At 41.4% G+C, this 10,081-nt stretch overlaps 1 protein-coding gene across 12 annotated transcripts in view; it reads left to right on the plus strand.

Annotated features, from left to right (window-relative positions):
- SYNE2 (spectrin repeat containing nuclear envelope protein 2) overlaps nt 1-10,081 on the plus strand; it is a 331,267-nt gene that overhangs the window by 134,809 nt on the left and 186,377 nt on the right. For all 12 annotated transcript variants that reach the window (XM_059373366.1, XM_059373365.1, XM_059373360.1 and 9 more), the window contains exons 28-32: nt 313-470; nt 1,597-1,744; nt 2,575-3,167; nt 6,503-6,682; nt 8,581-8,731. In XM_059373366.1, coding sequence (XP_059229349.1) covers nt 313-470; nt 1,597-1,744; nt 2,575-3,167; nt 6,503-6,682; nt 8,581-8,731 — 1,230 coding nt within the window. The remainder of the gene's footprint in view (nt 1-312; nt 471-1,596; nt 1,745-2,574; nt 3,168-6,502; nt 6,683-8,580; nt 8,732-10,081) is intronic.

Consider the following 10,081-nt stretch of genomic DNA (forward strand, 5'->3'; position numbering starts at 1 on the left):
TGTATTCTGTGCACCTGCTTATGGGAAGGGAGTTTTTTCCTTTGTTGTTGACTCCCTTGACTTCACTGAATGGGACTTCTAAGAAGACAGTTAAGATCATTGTTCCCTGAAGGATACTTCACTTGTAGATGGTCGGAAAATATTTTTAAATTTAATTAATTTTATTAATTAAATGAGATATAAAAATACTTCTAATGTATTTTCATGTGAAACTCTGTGTTAATGGTTGGCAAATGTCCTCATTTTGTAAGAACAGAATAACTGTGCCTGTTAACCCACTAGTTGATAGCTTACTTCATGTGGTTCACCTAGGTCTTAAGAGATGAAACGGATTCTTGCTGGAAAGAGTTTGAATTCACCTCATTGAAGTTAGAAGAGCTTGACAGTGACATAAAGAAGCCTTTAATAAGGAACACGAGAGACAGATTAAAGGAAAAGGAAAGAGAGTTTCAGATGACTCTTAATACCAGGTATAATTCTGAGATCTGTTAACCATGAGTTTACTGAATTTACTGAATTTTTTTTTTTTTAATTTACTGAATTTTTAATGCTATTTTAAGCTAGGCTAATACTATACTAAGTATGCTATTATATTTAGTTCTTACAACCACAGTGAGAGAGGATACTATGATTGCCATTAGGGAATTTAAACAACATCACCGAGCCACCCCACCAGCCAGAGACTTAGGTGGAACTTAAACTCTGTTGAGTTCCAAAGGCCATGCCCTACCTGGCGCCACCCTGTACTCCACTACTTCATCCCCCCCATCTGCCCTTGGGCATGAATTTGGCCATGTCACTTCTCTGGGCCTTGGTTTTCCCATTTCTAAAGTGAGAGTGCTGTTACTATCCCCTATACATAGGATGCGCTTCCCCAGGACACATCCCCATTTTACATAGGAGGAAACAGGGGCTCAGAGGCTGTATGTTATTTGTCCAAGGTCACACATTTCGATTTATTATTAATAGAGCCTATTTCTTTGAATTCTATTGTACTTTCACTAATAAAATGATTTATAATGACATTTCTTTGTCATCAAAGGCAAACTTAAATTGCATTCAATATTTTGTATTTCAAAAGATACAGAGGGGTGTCTGGTGGCTCGGTTGGTTGAGTGCCTGACTCTTGGTTTTGGCTCAGGTCATGATCTCATGGGTCGTGGGATCAAGCCCCTTGTTGAGCTCCACACTCAGTGGGGAGTCTGTTTGAAGGATTCTCTCCCTCTGTCCCTCCCCCTACTTGCTTTCTCTCTTTCTTTCTAAAATAAATAAATAAATCTTAAAAAAAAAAAAAAAGAATTCAAAAAAAGGTAGGGGTAAAGCTTGGAATATTTTACAATAAATTTCCACTTAGTATGTATTATATATTATGCTATTAAGAATATTGGATATAACAAACCACTTAGTCTTTGGGATTTGGGATTGCTGGGTTTAGTTTTTGAAAGGTTTTTTGTTTTTAATTTTGCTGGTTTTGGGTTTTAATGTGATGATCTGTACATATCATTGTATGTCTTAGTTAAATCATGGCATTAATATATTTTATAGAATATCTTTATATTGTCTTTTTCCGTTATGTCTGGTTTATTTTTCACCCAGAATGGAATCTTTGGAGACCGCACTGAAGATTGTGTTACCTGTGGAGAAGGAATCACTTCTGCTCTGTGGCTCCGACCTGCTCCTCCGTGAAATAGTCATTCAAGAATTTCATCTCATTGATGCTGATGGCATTTATCAAAACCTGAGGGTAATTAGAAGTTCTCCCAGTGTACTCATAGAATAATTCAGTTCTTCAGAGATTTTTAATTATACATCAATGGTATACAGTTAGACTATAAGCAATGGCAGAAGAGCCTTCAGTAATTTAGACTTATTTGTTTCTCAACTCGCAGTTCCTTGCAAATTTGAAAGTAGGTACGGTGGAGTAAATAATTAGATATTTTCTTTGAATTCAAAATGAAGGTTTGCTTGTGAATGTCTTTTCCAATGGCTGAAATCCTAAATATTGTCCTAGACTCACATGCATATTCTAAGGCTTACTTATTCCAAGTCTCATTTAAAAAATTTTTTTTAATTTAAAAAATTTTTAATTTAAATTCAGTGTAGTTAACATACACTATATTATTGGTTTCAAGGGTAGAATTTAGTAATTCATCAGTTGCATACAACACCCAGTGCTGATTACATCAAGCGCCCTCCTTAATGCCCATCACCCTGTTACCCTACTCTCCAAACCCCAAGTCTCATTTCAAATGAAAAAAATTAAAGTTTTATTTTTCAGATTATAAACAGATGTCTCAACAGCTTAATCTCTATTTTCACTGAAGCAGTAGAGTCATATACTTGTTTTCTTTGGGGGGATTGAGACATCAGGAAGGTTAACAGATAATGGAACAGCTGGACCATCTGATCCTTTGTAATTAAAATATTTCCTTCTGTTGAAACTGTCAGCCTTAGAAAAACCCAGAAGCCATTTTCTAGGTGCCACCTAGACATTGTAAGTTTAGGTTCATTTCTGGTATGCAGTCTGCCTTTTCTTCTGCCTCAGCCTTTTCAGCATTCCTTCCTTTATTTTAGAATATCCAAGATTCCATAGCTGGACAGATTGAAATATATAACAACCTGGAACAGTCGGGCGACTTTGCATTAAAGGAATTACACCCGCTTGATCTCCGTGCGACTCTGGAGATTCTGCAGAAACACAGAACACAACTCGAAGAAGTGAACCACCAGGTCCAGAGGAGTAAAGACGCACTCACAGCTCTGGAGGAGTTTCTGGCTTCTCTGAGAACAGCTGAGCTCTCTTTCGAGCCTGTTAAAGATACACAGGTAGTGCAAGAAAACACGGTGACGGCAGAAAATAAAGAAGAAGAAATCAGCCTGATGAAGGACCAGGCCAGACACTTGGATAAACGTTTGAAAACGCTCGGCATAAGCTTTAAAGACGCCGAACGGGGGGACGACACCTGTGACAAACTTCTCGTCGCTGTGTCCCGAAAGTTATCTGAGACCTGTGACGATGGCGTGCACAGAGAGCTCACTGAAGAAAACAAATTACTAGAGACTTGTATTTTCAAAAATAATGAACTCCTGAAAAACATTCAAGATGTGTATAATCAGATCGGTAAAATCAGTCTCAAGGATCCCAGTGTTCCTGCTGTGAAGCAACGGTGAGTCTCGTTTTCATTCATGTCCAGACGCAGGACAGTACTTTTCTGTGTTTTCAGTATCTGTTAGGTGAGAGAACTACTTCCCGTGCCTTTCTACTTCTGTTCCATCCTGCTCTACTCCCTGTTCAGCGTTCTTTTCTGTAGACTTTTCTAGCAAGCTTGATTTTTGTTGATAGTGTGTCTTTACAAGATATTCTGTAATTTTTTTTCCCATTAAAGTGTGCATTTCGGGACGCCTGGGTGGCTCAGTTGGTTAAGCAGCTGCCTTCGGCTCAGGTCATGATCCCGGCGTCCTGGGATCGAGTCCCACATCGGGCTCCTTGCTCCGCAGGGAGCCTGCTTCTCCCTCTGACTCTGCCTTCCACTCTGTCTGCCTGTGCTCGCTCTCACTCTCTCTCTCTTACAAATAAATAAATAAAATCTTTAAAAAAAAAAAAAAAAATAAAGTGTGCATTTCATGGACAAAGGGAGAGTGAAATAAGATGTGTGTAAAGTACTTGAGCGCTTCGCTAAAAGTCCCTTTTAGTGCTCTGTGGTTACGGGGTTCTCGTGATGGGGGAAGATCCACGCGGTGGGTAATAAAGAAAGATGTGGTGGGAGATAGGCATGCCACGCCCTGTCCCTGCTTCTTCCTGAATTTTTTGGTTTTCCCCTCTCCTGCCAGCAGGATTGGGAAGGGCACTGAGTGGTGGGAAGTCATAGGATTGACTTTGAGAGGTCAGTGAAGGTTAGTGCTAGTTCTGGAGAATGAGCAGAGTTTCAGTAAACTGAGGTGGGCAGTCTTCCGGACGAGTGCTGTTATTTTAATGCAGGTGTTCAGAGCCAGCCTCCAGGTCCTGCAAGTGACAATGTTAGCAAGTTACTTTTGGGAACTCCCCTTCCCTGTCTAAATCATTCCCACATTCTGTCTCCTCTGCCCACTGAATCCCTCAGGCTCCATGCTATCTTGAGGCTCCGTAGCTGACCAAGCTCTTCCCTCTGAAACTGCCCTGTGCTCCCAGTCACAGAGAGACTTTCGTTCCTACAGTGCCCAGTTCTTAGTAAGGTGTTGAACTAACTACTCATTTAGTCACTCATCGTTAATACATTTTTATTATATATTTGTAAACACTAAGTAATGAATAAATCCATGTTAATTTGCACATGAAAAATTATACATTGATAAACCATAAGTTGTTGTAATTTTTAGTTTAGTTATTAATAAAACAAGTATGTGTTGTGTGTCCAGTACTACTTTAGGTCGTGGGGATATAGCAGTTAACAAAATGGACAAAAACTCTTGTCCCCGATAGAGCTTCTTACCTAGTGAGAGGAGTAAGATACTCAGTGTTTGATGTTGATAAAAGCTATGAAGAAAAATTAAGCAAGGAAGGAGGAGGGGGTTGGAATTCCAAAAGGGTCATCAAGGAGAGTTTTACTGAGAAAGTAAATCTTTGTGAGTCAGCTGGATGAGAGAGCTAGCCAGGTGACTACCAGGAGGAAGAACCTTCCAGGCTGAGGGAGTGGAAGGTACAAAGGTCGGCTGTGGGGATGTGCCGCGTGTCTGAGGAGAAGCAAGGAGGTGAGGTTTGGGGAAGAGGTATGAAAGGGGATCAGAAAGGGAGTGGTGGATGGGGCTTAGCTCAGGTAGGGACCTCTGGGCCATGTGATAACTCTGGCTTTATCTTTGAGTAACCTGGGATGTCACTGGAGGGTTCTGAGCAGATGGAAGCTATGTAGTTTTTAATGTTAACAGACGTTCTCTGGCTGACGTGTTGAGAACAGAGTGTAGGAGTCAGGGGAAGATACAGGAAGTCTAGGTCCATCTGTGGTAGTAAGCCAGGTAAGGGATGATGGTGGCGTGGACCAGAGGTGTGGTGGCAGAAAGTGCTAAGATTCCGAGTATATTTTGAAGATAGAGTCCATGTGATTTGTTGACACGCTGTACCTAGGTTATAAAAGAAAGACTGGAGTCAAGAATGATTCTAGGCTTTGGGCGCCTGGGTGGCTCAGTTGGTTGAGCGACTGCCTTCAGCTCAGGTCATGATCCTGGAGTCCTGGGATTGATTCCCGCATTGGGCTCCCAGCCCCACGGGGAGTGTGCTTCTCCCTCTGACCTTCTCCCTTCTCATGCTCTCTCTCACTCTCTTTCCTCTCTCTCAAATAAATAAATAAAAGCTTAAAAAAAAAATGATTCTAGGCTTTGACCTGAGCAACTTGAAGAACAGAGTTACCACCAACTGAAATGAGAAAGAGTGAATTTTGTCAGATATTGAATGAAAGATCAACTGTGGTCAGTTTTAGGATAGGTTCGAAATACTTGACATTCAAGTCGGGTACCAATAAGACTCATAACAGTAGATGGAGTCAGGAGAGAGGGGTGAGTAGAGGTATGCATTGGAGAGTCCTCAGCATCTAGATTGCTATATAAAGTCCTGAGATGCATGACCTTGCCAGTAGAGTGAGTTCAGACAGGCCGGAGAAGAGGGCCGAGCTGCATGCTCCAAGTACTCCATGTTAGGAGATTCGGGAGATGAAGAGGAACCAGGCACAGGTACTAAGAAGGGGTGGCGGGTATGGGAGGAGGAAAATCAAGAGTCCTGGGGTCAAGTGAGGAGGCCTTTCAACAAGGAGAAGTGGTCAGCTGTGTCAATGCCATTGACCAGTGAAGGGGACAAAGACTGAGAATGGACCATGGGTTTAGCATCAAGGAAGCTACTGGAGATCTTGACGAGCCATCTTGGTGGGGCGGTGGGGAGTGAGAGTCTTATGGGAGTAGATTCCAGAAAGAACTGGAAAAGAGGAGGTAGAGACAGTGAGTATCTGGTAAGAGCAATTCAGACCTGGGTGAATGGAGTTAATCCCTCCAGGATCAGTTTGCAGGTTAAAGCTCTTAGGTCAAATGACTCTTTTTTTCATGGGGAAGAAGTTTTGGTATAGAAGGTAGATATGCGAGGTTTCCTTGCTTGTTCCTTTCTCCTTGGCCTCCTCCACTCTTCCTTAGAAGCTTGCAGGGCATGACCACTCATCTCTTTTCTTCTCTCCATGCCATGCTCTTTCCCATTCACACACATACTCTTTCTCTCTTCTCTCACATACTTACACGTCGTTTTCAAGCACGTTCACCACAGAAAAATGTTACTGCTTGAGGTTCTGTATATTTATTATGTCTTAAATACCAAATTAGTATTCTGGAGATGCATAGAACCTCGTGAACTCTATAATAGGACTGTGTAATTTTGATATAATAAATTGAGGGCAAATTAAAGTTAGCGTGCTCCCCCAAATTACCCATACTTGTGTTGAATCAGATTGGCTAATAACTGGCTATCAAACTTTTCTCTTTCGTAATCAAGGAAAAAATCACTAACGAGACTGGATAAGGATCTAGATGACTATGAAGAAGAGAAGAAATGGTTGCAAGAGATGGTTAATTCTCTCCCACAATTCAAAGATGGTAGAGAAAAATCACTGAATGAACAGTTCCAAAATACAGCACTTTTGTGGGAGAGTACAAAAGCTTCGGTCACTGAATGGTAAGGGGGAAAGTCCCTCCCAAATCTGAGAAGTTGTGTGTAGCACAGTTAACTTTTTGAAATACATTGAAAGCACATTTGCATGGATGTAAAGGAGGAGCAAACGTGAGAGTTTCATACTGGAAGCTGATGGGGTCAATGTCTGGGTAAGATCTGGCATCCTAGATTATAGCCCAGTGAATTTAAGAGGTTATCTAAGAGGGACAGCAACTACACAGTGTGTTTATTGTTACCCCACCCATGTTAGTTTTCTGTTGCTGTTCTGTTTAATGGAAGTTTAGTGGCTAAAAAAAAAAAAAAAATTAAAAAAAAATTTTGATTTTTTATTAACGTATAATGTATTATTCGCCCCAGGGGTACAGGTGTGTGAATCGCCAGGTTTCCACACTGCACAGCCTCACCAAACAATACAAATTTATCTTCTGGTCTGGAGGTTGGAAATTCTGACATCAAGCTGCCTTCCTTTCTCCGAGGCTCTAGGACAGAATCCTTTTCCTTTCCGAGGCCTCCTACCACTTTCTTTGATGGGTGTCCCCTTCCTCCATCTTTAAAGCTGGCTGTGTGGCATCTTCAAGCCTGGGCAGGCTCAAAAGTGTTCTTAATTCTGTGATAGCCATTACCTACCAGTCCTAGTTGGCACTTCTGCTCAGTATTCTCCAGCCATGCCTTCTTTCCCTTACTCTCTGCCTGGACGGGGAAGTAGTCAGGACGGCTGATCCCTAACAGCCTGGACCAGCCAGGCCAAGGGGGCCCAGTTGGGATAGGAAGTGGGACGCACAAGTAGGAGATTTGAGGACTAACAGAGATGGTCTTAACCGCCTCCCTTTCTAGCAGGGGGTTCTGGCATCTCCTACTGGCACCCTCCTCTCTGTCTCAGGGTACTCCCCCCCTTATGCTGAGGCTGAGTGGTCTATCTGTTTTTGCTCTGGTTGGTACCTCAGTTCCTTGGAAGTTTCCTGTAACTCTGCTCACCTCTGTCTCTGGTCCTTTTACCCAGAACTCTGTCTGGGTGCCCCTCCTGTGTTCTCCTGGAAGCTGAGTGTACAGTAATCAAGATAAAACTTGCCTGTGGTATTTGAACTAGTCTGCCCTTAGATTTTATGGAGGAAAGAAACGGAGGTCCAGAGAGGTTAAAGTAACTTATCTAAGTTCACATGACTGAGTAGTGCCCAGATATAAGGAAATCAGGTATTCAAGTTATCTGTACTACTTTAATTTTTAAAAAGGGCTAAATCTAAGGGCACCTGGGTGGCTCAGGCCTCAAGCCTCTGCCTTCAGCTCAGGTCATGATCTCAGGGTCCTGGAATTGAGCCCAGCATGGGGCTCTCTGTTCAGCAGGGAGCCTGCTTCCCTTTCTCTCTGCCTGCCTCTCTGCCTACTTGTGATCTCTGTCAAATAAATAAGTAAATAATCTTATTTAAAAAATTCTTCTATTAAAAAAATAATAAAAAGGGTTAAATCTAGAATAAGTTAAATTGACCTAAACTGTAACTTGCTGAATTAGTATCGAAACAATCTCCAGGAATAGTGCTAGGGAGGCACTGTTTTCCAAGATGTTTTTTTGGTTCATGATGAAATTGAGATGCTCATTTCTTAAGATTATGAATCCTGTGTTTCCTTCTAGAGCTTACACCTGGTAATTTTTTTTTTTTTTTAACTTTTGATCTGGTGACAATTATAATCCTGTGATTTGTTTATACCACCCATTTGCCAGATAACTATATGAGCCATTGTCTTAGGTTATGTTGGTAAAGCAATATGCTAGACCATGTCAAGAGGAAAAATCCTCCATCATGTATTAGTCATTATCATAGGGTACTTACAAAGAGAGAGAATGTGTTTCTTATTTTTCGAGATTTACCCATTTTACGTTTTTTTTTTTTTTTTTTCCTTCATAGCCTTGATCAATGTGAAAGAGTTTTGGAGCTCTTAAAACAATATCAGAATTTTAAAAGTGTCTTGACTGCTTTGATTCAAAAAGAAGAGAATGTCATCTCCCTTCAGGCTTCCTACATGGGAAAAGAGAACCTAAAGAAAAGGATAGCTGAGGTGAGTCCAGATTCCAAAGGAAACTCCACACAGTGGCCTTGACCATTACGAGGATATTATAAATAGAGTCATTTTTGAAACTTGGCTTAAAAGAACAGTGACCCTGTTTTATCAGATATCTAAGACTTTATTGAATTTATTACTAGGGCTTGAAATATTTCAGTCCCCAGGTTGATGCTGGGTTACTTGTGTTTGGTTTTTGATCCTGGTGATGTGGTTCTGTTGACATCTGGGGTCACTCCTGCTACTACCTCTGTATGGTTTTGACAGTCTTTGCACTGACCTTCTACCAAAAAGGAACGTGAGACTTCATTTTAGCCTCCAGGGAATGAAGGTAGCAGACAAAGGAATAATTACATTTTTACTTATTCACTTTCTGTAAAAATGTATTTATATCCATGATGCTTCATCTATATTCACAGCCTCACCAATCACAACATACTCTAAGAAGAGTAACACTTTTGGACACTAGGTGTCATTATTTTCTACGCATTTAGGTGGTTATCCACCAAAGTGGCCAAGGAATGGAATAGTTGAAGAATACTACTACTACACTATATTACTGTATTCTAGAAAGTTGCTTTTCCTACTAGTTTTATGAGTCCCGTGCTAAAGTGCTGTTAAAGGGTCAAAAGCATGTGGGAAATACAATCTACCTGATACAGCTGATTGTTAGGAAGCTATTTCATTGAACTACTTATTGCTGAGAGAGAATCAACCAGACTCTTAAAATTGAGTCTTTATCTAGAACTCTTATCCCTGAAGCTGAAGTGACATTCAGGGTACCAATACACGGTCAGAGCTATCTAGAGTAGGAGCGAGACCGACTTCTCAGACTCAGTTTCAGTTGTACAACTGGTGTCCAAACAGGGTTCTTTATGATTGGTCATAAAGAACCCTGTTTGGACACCAGTTGTACACCAGTTTTCTTGCTGTGTAGTATTCCATTTATGATTGGTCATAAAGAACCCTGTTTGGACACCAGTTGTACAATATGTGACTGTCTAACTGATTTCCTATGAGATTTATTTTTTTTTTTTTTAAGATTTTATTATTTGAGAGAGAGAGGGATGGAGAGCGAGCACAAGCGGATGAGAAGAGCAGAGGGAGAGGGAGAAGCAGATTCCCGGCTGAGCAGGGAGCCTGATACTGGGCTCAATCCCACAACCCTAGGATCATGACCTGAGCTGAAGGCAGGAGCTCAACCGACTGAGCCACCCAGGGGCCCCTCCTATGAGATTTAAATGAAGAAGGCCACCAAGACCAGGAGCAGATAGTGAGGTAGAGTTGCTCAGGAGCAGCCTATCTCCTTCCATCTAGCAGTGGTAGCTTCTGGGTTTGGTGGTCTCT

Source organism: Mustela nigripes, chromosome 13 (genome assembly GCF_022355385.1).
Source record: "Mustela nigripes isolate SB6536 chromosome 13, MUSNIG.SB6536, whole genome shotgun sequence".
NCBI lineage: Eukaryota > Metazoa > Chordata > Mammalia > Carnivora > Mustelidae > Mustela > Mustela nigripes.